Below are 14,864 nucleotides of genomic sequence, written 5' to 3'. Positions count from 1 at the left end.
CTGTGCTGCCATAAGCCTTAACGCTACGCATGTGCGATCACTGGTTAGGCCACTTAGATGGTTTCCCCTTTCCCGGATACGTAGGTTGTGAAATGTTTGACGTTCCTCGCGTCACAAACGACCTGACATTTCTTGAAAAGAGTAACGCACAAGGTAAAGAAGACACCCGTTCAATTATAACTGCCGAAGATAAATATCCTACAAAAAGCGTTGGCCCACTCAACATAGAGATAGCACGCGTGTCTGCCTGGCACCTGCAGAATAATTTTCGGCGTGTGCGTCGCTCGGTATTAGTCGCGTTGTAATTCTAGGTCAAATATGATCCGCATAACTGCCCATTAAAACCGAGGGCCGGTGTATATTTCCTTGTCGTGATTGTGGTAGAGACACCGTGCGGTGTTAAAGCGGCCCTGAACCAACCCTCTAGCTTGGTGAAATAACATAGTCCACGGGTAGCATATTCTGCTGCGAACAACGCAGCCAAGTTTTGGTGCGGTAGGCGGGGCGTGGAGCTGGCAAGCGGATCGCGAAGTAACCTCTCTCTCATACGCTCTCTTTTCAACAGAAGCCTGCCTCCTTACTCTCTTAAGGACGCAAGCTTACGCTTTATTTCGTAATAAAGCAGATTCCCATATGCGACTGCTATTGGTGTACATAGCGTAGGAACCGCGACCCCCGTGGGGTGCCGCCACAGGGGGCCGGATTGAGTCCAGTGGCTAAGCGCACTGCGGCTCGCTGAGGACAACCACGTTTGGCTAATGTTTAGCGCGTCGTAGGCACCAAAGGCGGAAGTCGTGGCGTCTACGTTAACATCCAAAATGAAATTTGAACTGCGCGCCACGGTGACAAATAGAAGGCGGAACGTTGTGGGCACGCCCCACTGCGCCGTAGTCTTTGAAGTGCAAGGCATTGAGGAGGGAACGGAAGCATAGCAGAGGCCGAGTTTGATTGCTAATAACTCCGCTTCTGCTGAACGCACTAAGTACTTTCTGCGGCAAAGTATTTCTGAAATAGCCTATTTTCACTTCAAATGCCTTTCTTCACTTCGACAGAATGTGGTTCAGGGCCCCTGTAAACAGATGTGCTGGGTTGGTCAATCCGTCAGGAAACACGGGGGGGATGGTGGTGGTGTGGTGCTGGTGAGTTGTAGCAACAAGCGCGTTTAGCTTGGCGATCGAGGCCGGCAATCGCTCCGCCCGAGCGTCTCATAGAACCCCTGTAGTGTTTCACTACAGTGATTAACGTAGTGCACAGTTGGCTATTGAGGCACAGACGTGCTACGCAGGTAATAAACATGAACACCAGGAACAGCCAACGTATCCTCCTCCTCCTCTTATCTGCATCGAAAAATAAGTACAAGTGACGTGAACATAAAGTACAAAACAAACATGTAAAAATTTAATTTGCATCTTAATCCAGGAGGGATCCAAATGCATAGGAATGTCTGCTGCAGCTATTAAAATAGATAGGAAATAGTTCTTGTTATACGCTGTGATTCGTTTCAAGCGGAAAGCTGTTAAAGGAGCCATGGTAATGCGGGAAGGGTGTCGCGACAGCGAAGGAGCTCCTAAACCATATAAGTGAACTCCGGCTAAACGAAACTCGCTTAAACGGAAATTCCGGATAAAGGGACCAGTGTTGTCAACTTTCAGTTGGCTATTGAGGCACAGACGTGCTACGCAGGTAATAAACATGAACACCAGGAACAGCCAACGTATCCTCCTCCTCCTCTAATCTGCATCGAAAAATAAGTACAAGTGACGTGAACATAAAGTACAAAAACAAACATGTAAAAATTTAATCAGCATCTTAATCCAGGAGGGATCCAAATGCATAGGAATGTCTGTTGCAGCTATTAAAATAGATAGGAAATAGTTCTTGTTATACGCTGTGATTCGTTTCAAGCGGAAAGCTGTTAAAGGAGCCATGGTAATGCGGGAAGGGTGTCGCGACAGCGAAGGAGCTCCTAAACCATATAAGTGAACTCCGGCTAAACGAAACTCGCTTAAACGAAAATTCCGGATAAAGGGACCAGTGTTGTCAACTTTCATTGGCCGCCCATAGGCATAATGTTAATAAGCTTGTGCTAAATCAAACGCATATTTTAAGAACTTCGGCTAAATTAAACTTTGACCGAAACTAACCTATGTCATTGGCGTACGGAACAGGATAAGTCGGAAAGCATGTCAAATGGTGATGCTATAAATAGTGAAGAAGCCTCAATAATCAGATCACACTAAAGTTAATGCAAATTAAGGATGCCAAAGTTGCAACTGCTTTCCCATCAGGAGGACTTCACTGGGCAAGTAAACATCACTGAGGAAGAAGAGACAAATAGGAAATGCACGTTCAATATTGCAGTCACACTCCCATTGCTGCTTCGTTCACCGCACCGCACCGTGGTTCCCACCGCCAGGAGTAAGAGACTTCAGAGGATGCCCTTGTTACCTGCTCTGAGGAGACAGTTGAAAATATTATCGGTGATATTCGTGGCGAAGAGCATGATTCTAATGACAAAAACGTAGACATTGCTGTTACAGTACGCGTTAGTTTTGTGATCAGGTGGGAAGAGATGCATTTACATTGCAGAAGGTTTGGGAATCCTTCCGCGCATGAACATAACCTCACGCAAAAGAGACTGCAATCTTAAAATCAGAGCACAGTGATCTTTCTTTCAGCATATCAAAACACTCGGGCGCTTTTCGAATGAAGGGATCGGTGGCGATTTTTGTGTTTTTCGTTGAAATGGAACTTCTGATAAAAAAAAACACATTTTTCTGACCCTTTCTGTTCCATTTAGGTGATGTATGCCATTAAAACAAAGCCACGCTCCATAGCAGCAACATGACCGTAGCAATACTCTGTTAATGCCAGTGACCAGCTCTCTAGTGCTTGGGTTACCATCGCGTCTCAGGCTCAGTACACCATAGCTTCACCCTCTTTGCTGCACCGAGAAGTTCCATGTGAGTTTCCAGCTTCGTGCTAAATTGAGTCCTGCCCTCCGTCGATGTTGAATAATCTAGTCTTAAAGCACACGCACTGTAGTCGTAACCACAAGAAAGAACTTAATATAATATCGTCAAAAATGAATTAATTAAATGTTTGGGTTTACTTGCCCAAGGTGAGCCGCAGTGGGGAACTGGGGATTAATTTTCAGCGCCTGCGGCTCTTTAAGGTGCACCTAAATTGAAGTAAACGTGCGTTTTTACCGTTCACCCGAATCGGACTGCAGCCGCTACGGTCTAAATCGAACCCACGTCCTCGAGCTCAGTAGTGCAATGTGATAGCAACTGAGCTACCTCTGTGGGCATGCCGGAAGAGTGACAGCAAATTGTGGACGTAAATAAATATGCACAGAAAGCGTCGACAGTCTATGAAGTTTCATCACTGCAGAGATGCTGCACGAGAAAGGTGAAGATGTTGACGGAAAAGCGCAAGAATTGATTGATTGCTAATGACTTTATTGCGTGAAATATCTTAAAGGCAACGCTTTCCTCATGTTTCACCCTTCAGCGATGCGGTCCGGGTTGAACGATTGTCGAAGTTGTGTTTCGCTGTTGAAATATAAAAGCTAGTTGAGCGTTCTCTTTTCCTCTGGTGTCCATCCCGAAAGGTTACATTGAGGTAAAATAGACTATATTTGTACGCTGTGATGTCAGTAAACATTTTTTTGCTCTTACGCCATCTTGCTTGTACGCAATAAGCGACGAAAATAGCACACCTTTCGCAGCGGCGCTGTTACTTGAGTTGAAAAGAAAATTGACAACTTGTATACAGATTGGTGAAAAATGTAAACTACGGTTTAATCATATGCGCAAGCATCTTAATCTGCATTTGTTGAGGCACACTCACGGAACATTGAACTGATGTTTATGCTTTTTCTTCTCTAATGCTATCCTCTGGACGCAGCTAGCGGATGTGACGAAGCATCCTTGGGTGACCGCGTAAGTATTTACGCTTAACAGACACGAAACCAAGAAGGACGCGTAGCTTTGTTCTCTGTATCTTACTATGCACACTGAAAAAAAAAGAGCCGGCGATACCACTGGCGTACTGCGAGCAAATATTTACGGAAAGTAAAAAAAAAAATCTAAGAAATGTGTAATTGATTTTGTGTAGCAGTTTTTCCTGCTTGTACTAACGAACCGTTCTAACGGATGAATCACAACAAAAGAAAACATTTGTAGGTCTAATACCCATAACAAATCTACTCCCATTGACCAAGAACAGATATCGTTCGTCCTTCACCAGGCCATTGGGGAGTTGGTGCGGCGGATAATAAAGCGGAGTGTAATTGACGAAGAGGATAATTTTGTTTTAGCACTCTATACGGGACGATATAAAACCTACGAAACCCCACCGATGACATCCGCCCATAAATTATGTGAGCGAGTTTAGGGAGAATATGCGAACATCTCAACGCATCGTTATAATCTTTAGGCGAATGTGACATAATATTGGCCTATCACGTGTGGGTACTTGAGAGGGACAAATAGACCGTATGTTGTGAAACAAGCTTTTAAAACCTGACACATTTTTTTATCCCTTTTAGTGCAAGCAAGACAGAGTTGGAGTTGGAGCTGCCCATGAAGGAAGTTGTACAGGTAAGTCGACTTACAATGTTTGCTGCTCTATTAAATCAACAAGGGAACATGTAGGGCTAAGGTGTACGTAAGTGGAAAGTGAGCAAGTAACTGAGCAAACATGGGCAACCGGGATAATACCGTAAAGGTTGCTGAGGCAGTAGGTCACATACTTTCAGAATGTCGGCATATTTACTTACTAATTTACTTGCTTTGTTAAATGATTCGTGCGAACACTACAGTGCACAATCAGAAATTAAGAACGTTTAGCAAGGTTGATGACTCGCAGAAAGTTTCGCTGTGCTCGACAGAATAAATTACCTTAGCAGTACCAGTTATATCCAGTTAATCTAGGTGCTGTAGAAGGTTCATAAAGAATGCTGGCGATTTGTACCTAAGATCTCGTCGGATTCATGTCCGCCTATTTGTTAAAGTTAGTATTAGTTCATCGTGACCACTCAAGCAGAAGTTCCATTTCTACACACTGCTAAGAAGTTAGGGTACAAAGGTCGGAGGTCATGTGCATAAGAAGTCGTATCAAATAGAAAAGCTTACTGGAGACATGTAAATGGCAGCACCATACAATATGTCACTTTAGAGTGTGCCTGTACTGCTTCACTATTGTTTCATGAGCGGATTATTTGCACCTTACGAAAGCTTCTCACACGCGTAAATACGATAGCGCGTACTGACAGTTCGTTTCGCACAGAATCAGTCATTCTGCAATGCACAAATACGAAGTGTTGAATGACTAAAAGGTGGCATTCGTACTAGTTCTTGCTTAACTTATTCGGCATAAGCAACACAAAATCATCAGGAAACTCTATGGAATATTGCATTAGTTACTGTCTTTGGCCTCACTGTCACAGGCTTAAGACGTCCTCAACAAGATGTGAAGTGCTAAATGTGATAGAAACCTTCATTGCCTATTAATAGGTACATTTCACGTCGCAAATTTTTGTTGTTCCCCATTTACAATGCAGCGGACGAACGACACGTTAGAGGTGACCACGCGTGGTATCGCCTGCGTTGTTACAGCAGCTTTACGCCGTACAATATTGTCACGCGTGCGCTGTATTGCTCTTTCCCGTCGACCGTTTTCCCCCGGTTTATCACCATTATCTAGTTACCGGTCGGCGAAGGAGGACCTACTGTAGCCAAGTGTTTTTAATGTTGTCGCCGGTTCTATAGCGAAAGAGGGTTGTTTAAGCGCGCGCGATGTGAATGGTTTTTACGTTCTCGAATAGCGGGCGGGCTTGGCCAGTGAGATCAGTTACGGCGGCCGCCCATTCTGTTCGCCTTTATCGTTGTGATTTGAGCGCGGCTTCTCTTTCTACTTACAAATTCGCCCAATGAAGAGTTATATGATTTACTGACATTTTCGGAAGATTTTGGTCCTTCACCTTCACTGCAAAGTGACAAAATTTCTGGCTACAAACCATTTCCGTAGCAGCTGGCTGCTCGAAGAGAAATAACTGTCGGCGTAGCCTCGTCACGATGACCAAAATATGCAAGTTTGTCATAATGTGCTAGCTAGCAGTTCAGTTCCTAATATCGCATAATATATTGACAAACACATGTTTTATCTGTCGATGCGCGTATGCTGACCGTTATAGAGGGCGGAAACAAACCAGTATTGCATGACTTTTGTTTCCTGCACCAATTAAGTGGTGTCTATATTTGCTCCACATTATTTAATGCGCTGACAGGTGTGGGCTGGTGCAGTGCCCTTTATATACATTATGCAATAGTCTAGAAATACTCTTCTCCACATTTTGTGTGCAAAAAAAAAGCAACCAGGTCATATGTATCTCATCATGAAGTCATCATCACATCTTTGTAGCATTGCGTGTACTGTAACGTTAAGTGAAAGGCGATGCTCTGTTAGCAGGTTCTCTTTTGAAACATTTTAGGAAGTGGCTAGACTTTTTGGCGAATGTCCATGCACATAGCCATCTTCATTTCCATCTGTATTCTATCTCGAATTTGTTTTTCTGCACTCTCTTTGCTTCTGGCATTTTCTCATATTTTTCTCAATTCCCATTCGGTATTTCTTGCTTCTGTTTATATATGCTGACTGGTAAACGTTTGCCGTTTGTCATAATGTGAATACGAGTGTACATACTGTCAGTAAACGCTCTAGACATTACGGCATGGCATTCATTAATTGATGTAGTAAATTTCTTGGGCCCTTTTTGACAGCATGACAATAAAGCTGGCGTTGGGTATTTGCGGTTAAAACAAAGTATTTAGGCATATAGGTAATGATGGGCATGAAATGCTTTTCCTGAATGAGTCAGTAACCAAGCAAGTACTTACTATGAAAGTGTTACTACGCTTGCGATTTCACAGGTATGTTGCTCGATCAATCAATAAGACTCCTTCACTGAACCCGCGTACTCGATTCATAAAACGAGAAAAGCAATGTTTGCTATCTAAAGATCACTTTACTAAAGACAAATCACAAATGAAAGTGCAGAATTGTTTTGTACATATGGCTTGTATTTTCTTTGCTTTTTGTTTACCTAATCGTCGACTTGTCTCAAATTACGTGCAGCATGTTTCTTTGAAGCAAAGTAAAATCATGGTGCCTGTTCCATAACGAGGATTCTGTTCCAGGAAGCTCCGAAAATGCCTGAGCGATCAGAGAGCTGAGGCCTTATAACTTTTTTTTCTGTTTTCGACAGACCCACATCATTCCTTGCGTGGACGACATCGACCCGGACGTCCTGTCCAACATGACTTCTTTAGGTTGTTTTAAGGATAAAGAAAAGCTAGTCAAAGAGCTTCTCAGCACAACGTAAGTAGCGATTCTTGCTTCTTCCCACATATGCTTGCGCGAGGCTATGTGACACGGCCTACACACGAAGTCTGTGAACACGCAGTCAACGTACACGAAAACAGCATCTCAGCGTCTTGCAAACATACTTTATAAGTAATTGGATCACTTACACAGCGCCCACCAACTTTCATCTCAGCATATTTGTGTGTATAATGAGGTTATTGATCTACGTGTGTGCGAATATTAACAGCTCTTGAAATGAACTAAAATTTCTGTATTTTAATTCTCTCGGCGTAACTTGGCTGTATACGTGCTGTCGAATATTTCTTGAATATTTTTATAGTTAAGGAAGACATTGCATTTACATCAGTATGACTGAATAGCAAATTGCAACAAGGGAGAATAAAACACCTCGCTAGCCACGAAAAGTACAACCAGACGCATGCACATAACCCAGAATGCAACTATTGATCACTTCTAGATCAAGCGTATAAAAGAACTAAATTCAACTGCTATAATTCTGCTGAGGAGCTAGAAACATTTATGTTCTAGTTGAAGCCGTTGCCATCCACATATCTCCTCAAAGAAACGTCATCAGCAGGAACAATCTGATTTTTTGTTTCATATGTGGAGTAGTGGGCCGTCAATGCGTTCATAGTTGCTGTTAGTTCGCCTATCACTCATACTATAACAACATATCGGACCCCAGCGACCCTTTTTTCTATTATTTCAATTACTGCAAACTTTTATGAGCAGCGAAATCCGTGCAATGTTCAGATACTCCCACATAGCCTTGAGGACTCCCCGATGAAGCACGCTGCCTCGCAAACGAGCGCGTTAGCAGATACGAAAATCGCAATGCCGACAACGGCGGTACGACGATGATGGCACGATAACGAAGATGACATCATGATGAGAACGACAACCACAACAAGGACGACGGTGGTTGCTTAATGACTGAAACGACTACGGCATGAGTGGGGCCAGCTGCACGAACATTACGACGACAACTACCATGAAGATGATGACGACTAGGACAGTGTAACAATATCGACACTGCGACAACCTGACGAAGCGTAGTCATTAAGCCGTTGTCGTGTCATTCGTCGTAATGCCTTCGTCGTAGTTGTCGTCATTATGTCGTGGGTGTGAAAGCGCAGTCGTCATCGTCATTGCCATTGTGTTGTCGTTGTGGTGCTATTAACCGGTTTGCGTATAAAATGACTTCAAGATTCAAAAACTGCCTAGGTCTACGTACTTTTTCAGAGAAGGAACCAAGTCATTACGAAAGTAATACACAAGTTTGATCCATTTTCTAATTCGTAATTGCTGCTCGCAAGAAACGGCGAAATTTCGAGTTGTTTCACTTTCCAAACCCGGTACTGTAATCCGGTAACGAAAATCTGCCAATATTTGCTCCAAATAGTACGAAACATACGGAAACATTAACCATAGCGTAATGAAGTCCCTATTAGTTTGGATTTTTCAGTTTCTATGCAGCATAAAGCCTGCCGGAATTCAAAAACCATCCAAAACATTTATGGCTATTTTGGAAGCTTACGTATAATGTTCGATTCGTATTCCCAATCTCTTAGGGCAATTACCCCTAAGTCCGTATGTTATTCCGGTTCAAAAATGACTTCGTAAGTGCCCATGTTAGTTATGCTTTGGTCTTATGGAAACGTTATTGTTTTCGAATTTCAGCTTTATTAAGTTGTACTCGCTTCGAAGGTAGCGTGATGATCATAGGACACGGGTAGCATCAAGTTCTGAATGGATACAGCCTTTGGGCAACCTGCTTCAACATAATTGGGTATAGCATCACAATAAACACAGTCTACAACTCCAGATTTTATTTCTTTGGACGTCATCGCACTTGTAAACTCAGACATCGGTATCCGAACTCTTACTGAGCTACAATTCTATTTAATTAGTTGAAATCGCAGTTAAATAACTTATCTCCTACTGATAGACTGCCGTGTACTTCTTGAATGTGAACACATAGGCAACAAAATCTAGAGACTGAAGTGATCGTTCAGAGTGACTGAGTAGTTTAATCACAAAATATACCTGTACTGTAAGTGGCATTTTCGATAGCTGTAGTATACTTTAGTTGAAAATTTTATCGACCTACGGGGGGAGGATATCTTCGAAGTACTCACATTAATAAGTGACAATTGCTTTGCAAATTCTAGCTAAAAAGATTATATTAACTTAGTTAGTGAGAGGTGAGATGTTAGAACGTTCGTGCTAAGGTTTGGGCCTATTCAGGGCACGATCCGCAGTCTCGTTTCACTGCCACTGGTGCTCATAATTCAAAGAATTGATAAAAAAAGTTTGTTCGCGCTTTTTTACCAGACTGTTATATTTAAAAATTCACTCTGACTTCATTGCAGGCATAACACGGAGAAAGTAATTTACTTTTTGCTCCTTGATCGCAAACGAAGAAAACCGTCGTACGAAGATGAGACTGAAATCATCATCCGCAACCGGTCTGAATCGGGTAAGGAAAACCGACGTAAGTCGTTGACTGCATTCTTTTCATATTATGACGCGAATTGCTGATAGGATTAAAGCAAAATTAATTGTGGGGAGTGAAAACTCTTAGGAATGTTTACAGCCCGACACAATTACCTAGAACACAGTAACGGCGCACTGGGAGATGTGGCACTGGAGATCTCTGGGTAGAGACTGTTTTCTCCATAGTTAGCTCTATGTCATTGGTAAATAGTTCTTATTCACGCATTTCATTGTACAGAGAAGAGAGTCATTGCGGAGGACAATATGCTACGCACAATGATAAGACATGCTTTTACTTCGCAGCTTGGCAGGCGCTGAAGCCCATTCGGTATGGGTAGTGTCGTTGATAGCGGGAAGCTGTGTGACTGGGCTGTTTACCGAAAGGCGCAGTTAGCGTGGCCTCACGATTCTGCACCGCACAGTAATGCCTCGAGCCAGTTGACTACTGCACACTTTAATGAAAATCAGAATGGGTTCTTACGATGTGCACTATTCGTAGGTGCTGGCATATCCTATTCTGTTTGTGGAAACAACGTTCCGTTTCTATAATTAACTTCACTTTCAATACTTTTCGTTATCCCCAGGGTGCACGTTTCACTTGATCTGAGGCCGACTTCACAAAGCTTTTCGTTCGTAGTTTGTCTTTGCCGTTGGCCGGCCACCTTCGCCAATAATATGTCCGGCATCCCAATTGGCTGGAATTTGCTTTGACGAACAATTCTAGCGTAAAAGCTTTTTGTGAATGCGGACTCCTGATTAGGTGCAGGAAGCGTGTAATTGCTTTCTTTTTATAGAAGGTACGGCACTCCACTGAGATACAGAAGAACTCTAGCATGCTTTGTTTGTTAATGGGAAAGCAGTCATTGAGACGTGAGCACTTGCCAGGACTTCTTAGTCCTTAGTCTGTAAATGGCGCAACAACACCGTGGAGCACTGCGCAATCTATGAAGCTGCAGATATTTTGTTACAACTACAGCGCATAAAAACAAAGAACACAAAAGCGTTGATAACAAGCACATGCGTGATTTGGCGGAGTGTTCTTTTGAACTCGAATTAGAGCTAGCAGAAAAACTAAAAAAAAAAGCATTGTGTGCGCTTCACCGCATATGCTGAATGAAGGAAACAGGCACGAATAACGTAGTTAGTTCTTTTAAACGAAAAGAAAATTTTGTAGAAGTAATACTGTCTTTTTCTACATTCTTCATAATTTAGGGATGACCGCACTTAAAAGCACAAAGTCGGTACGGCATTACTGCGAAAATTATAGGCGCTGACGTGTGATAAAAGCAGTAATACATAGTTTTCGTTACAGAAGCAGCGGTTTCGCCCGCCCCCCTCTCCGCCCTCCCCCCGTAACTTCAGGAAACATTAAAGAATTTACTATTGTGAAGTGAGCTGACCGATTAGGAAAGATACTCATTTATAGCATCGAGAGCGAGAGAGTTGGGGCGTCGGGGTATCGTGTTTAGCTGAATAATTTAGACATTAGAGAAAGCTACTGATATTTACAAGTATGTGTATTATTTTTCTTGCTCTTTCGGTGACATGCATCGATACCGGTACAACTCTTTCTTTTTCAGTAATGGTCTCCAGAAATAATTCTGTGAACAATCTGAAAGCTTTCACAAAAACCCACCAATCACTTCGAGCCAAACCTTTTGATACAAGGCAGCTGACCCTACCGCGAACAATAACTTCAACTGAATGAATGGGGAGTCATACATGAGGAGACAGTCACTCACATTCCACTGCCAATGCGATACACATTCACAGCACAAATACGTCGCTTTCTCATTGGCTTGGTGGCTACATCTGGATGAGTAGGAACGCTACACAGTGGAAATATTTGCTTGTTTTTGCAAACTAGAAGTCTTTCGGGATCAGTTTAGCAAATCAATGCTTCCGCTTCCGTTAATGCTGGTTGATATGGTGCTTAGAAAAAAAAAAGAGCTATTACTCCTACATTCTAAGAATTTAAGATTGACGGACATGAAAATGAATACGAAGTCAATTTTGAAAACGTAAATCGCCATGTGGTTATATTATGCATGGATGCTTTCAGGGTAAACCTTGTGTGTGGGCAGTGAGGCAACATAGGCAATTTGTTGTGGGGTATCCTCCAGCCAAAAAGTGATATCGGCCCTTTTACACTATTTTCACTTCTCACAGTATTGGCATCATTTGTGGAAACAGCCAGTCTGTCGTCACTGAAATGGAAAACCAGATTTAGCGCTGATTTATTTAAATATAGCTTGCAAGAAGTGTGTCCTTTGCGTTCTAATCATGTGAAATTGGTACTAAAACTGGAATATTTTCAAATAATGTCGTGTCCAGGAGTCAATGAAATTACGAGCACCATTACAGTTTTCTCGTGATGAATTAGTTTGAAAAATGTTATTGGCGGTATTCACAATTTTTACATGTACAAAATGTGCAAGCCACTTGCATTCTATGTCAAAAATGTGTTATTTCTTAAATTAGGATTAGGGAATTTCGCATGTTTGTCACACCACGAGAATCTAAATCTAGTTATTTTTTGTGTTGCTCAGATGTCTAACTGATTCAACGATCATCAGCTTAAGCAAGTAGGGTGTGCCCCACAGTAGTTCATAAGTTAGGGGCAGCGCTTCCTGTGATTGTATAATATCAACATAGACATTGTATAAAATTTCACATGCCCCCTTGTGCATCATTGTGCAACAATTGTGCACAATGTGCACAATGTTGCATCATTGTGCAACAATTACCCGTTGAACCTTCGTTGAACTTTAAAGATAAGGTATCTACATTTTGTTTACTTGTAGCATGTCCTTCTCTCTTTTAGAGCATGACTGAAAATGAAAGTCAAAATATATACTTATTCTTCCATTGCTCAGCGTAATCATACATTCCAAATATCTGTACCTGCAATTTTCTCGTCTATTTGATATTACGAAATAAAACTAATTCGATTCCCTTGCCTGGTCGAGCATAGTGTGAATTTGCATTGTGTCATAAAGCCCGACAAGATTAGCGACCTAGAAAGTGTGTTGATATTCACCAACGGTTACTGAACGTGGGTGTCTTGCTCTTACACTGTCCCGTGCACGACAGCTGATCCTCCGCGCAAGAGAGTGGACACGTGCCAAGTGAATGGAAGGTCGGGACCACGGTGAGTGTAGTTTGAATATAATTTACACAGTTCACGATGGAAGACCAAAAGTGAATGCAACAGCACAGACTAAATGGCGACGCTGTCGTTTCAGTAGTTTGATAGCCGTATTTCAGCTTGCGAAAGGAAGAGAGGAAAGAAGTACAGTGTACTTAAGTATCGCAGTATCGTGTGACTGCCGCGTAGTTTCTCAAAATCTTGGTAATCGCAGACATTGAAGCCGCTATTCAGTGTGGAACAATTGGTCGTCGAGCATGTGTGCGAGCATATGTCTGTGCATAAGTGTTCGCGTCCATAACTGCATACTTGTACGTACCAATGGTGCAGTCGGATTCTGTCTGCAGTTCTCTAAGTAAGTTTTCAAGGGTAGCCATTAATCACCACTCACTCGCTAAGTTCGCGTGCTCCATACATCAAGAAGTAACCGCCCGGTTGATTAGTCCCACTTATTAGCAAAGTTATCCTGTTATTTACACGGACTCACTTGCAAAATTTATAACGCTGGGTCAACATACAGCCCTCAATATCTGAGCTGTGTAGACTCTAATTACAAGTGCATTTTTTTTCGCAGATATTCCTTTGATATGTTGAGCGATGGATCACCGATTACACCGCGGCGCTATCCGTACGGGTAAGCACCCCCATATCTTCAGACGACTTTGGTCAAGTTATCCCGAGTGTCGCAAAATACATACTTATCTGTTCGAACCGAAGTATTTCAGAGGCTAAGAGTTTGCAGACCGAGTTGAATACTTAAATGCGTGATAGCTAACCAGGGGCCCTATAACGTAAAACTATTCCAATATGTTTTTATTCCATTCTCCTGACGTCAAATTTGCGTAAACGCCGACGCAAGCATCAGTCGGTCACCCGCAGGTGTTGTCTGAACAGACCAATGAAACGCTCTCCTCGTTTACAGGAGGTCACTTTTGTTTGCTTGAAAAACGAATAGCATTGCCTACACTGAGCGGCTTGTCTTATCTAATTGGCTGACAAGAGGCGAGGAGCACGTTCAAGTGAAGAGGGATTCGATGAGGCCGAGCCACTGCACTGAAAATCGATAACCGGATGAAGAGGGTGGTGCAGGCGTCTGCGATTGGTCCGCTTTCCCTTACTTAGCTTGCGGTGGCTTGTCTAAAATTGCGGCGGAATGCAACGGAAGCTTAAGAATGACGCTAAAACGGATCCTCAGCAAAAAAGAGTTGGCAGAACGAGGTCGTAAACGTGCCGAAAGTGCTCGATAACTTTACACGGCCACGCAAAGAGTTTGATTATACGCGAATAAACCCATGCTCTCCGGCAGGTGCGAGTAGCCAGTATCTGAGCGATCGGCGGCAGCCATCCCTTATTCCTTTCGGAACTGGGCAGCCTGCGGCTACTCAGAAGAAATTCAGTTTTGTTCGGCATATTAAGGCATCTTTAACGCGTACACGTCACTTTGACGCGGCGAGTTTTCGCGGTTTGTTGTGTTGCGTGACACGTAGGTGAAGTGGCTTCAGCCCGAAAACTTTTGACCAATAGCCGAGGGGTAATGGCGAAAAGGCGTCAAATCAGAAATAACTATTTTTTTGTTTGGTCAAATCATGCATAACCAACGTGTATACGTCATATCATACGGCGAGCTATCGCGATTTTCGTTACGTCGCGTGACAGACAGGTAAAGTGGGGATGGTCCAAAAAAGTTTTTGACCAATCGCGGAAGGCTGATTGCAAAATTGGAATAGACAAGTTTGGAATAGTATTGCGTTATAGCGTCCCAGCTTTTCTAAGCTCATCTGTTCCGGTGGTTACAAAGTGAAACAATGCGGCAAGATATAAAAGGTCACAC

At 42.8% G+C, this 14,864-nt stretch overlaps 1 protein-coding gene across 2 annotated transcripts in view; it reads left to right on the top strand.

Annotated features, from left to right (window-relative positions):
- sff (BRSK family serine/threonine-protein kinase sugar-free frosting) overlaps positions 1 to 14,864 on the top strand; it is a 145,482-nt gene that overhangs the window by 106,351 nt on the left and 24,267 nt on the right. Inside the window, exons 8-13 of one of the 2 annotated variants that reach the window (XM_075689416.1) lie at positions 3,910 to 3,944; positions 4,553 to 4,604; positions 7,271 to 7,383; positions 9,762 to 9,868; positions 12,979 to 13,036; positions 13,608 to 13,667. In XM_075689416.1, coding sequence (XP_075545531.1) covers positions 3,910 to 3,944; positions 4,553 to 4,604; positions 7,271 to 7,383; positions 9,762 to 9,868; positions 12,979 to 13,036; positions 13,608 to 13,667 — 425 coding nt within the window. Of the gene's footprint in view, positions 1 to 3,909; positions 3,945 to 4,552; positions 4,605 to 7,270; positions 7,384 to 9,761; positions 9,884 to 12,978; positions 13,037 to 13,607; positions 13,668 to 14,864 lie in introns of both variants that reach the window. The other variant, XM_075689415.1, reaches the window with a different exon arrangement.

The sequence above is a fragment of the Dermacentor variabilis genome, chromosome 4, assembly GCF_050947875.1.
Source record: "Dermacentor variabilis isolate Ectoservices chromosome 4, ASM5094787v1, whole genome shotgun sequence".
Taxonomy (NCBI): Eukaryota; Metazoa; Arthropoda; class Arachnida; order Ixodida; family Ixodidae; genus Dermacentor; species Dermacentor variabilis.
This window is presented reverse-complemented; position numbering and strand designations above follow the sequence as displayed.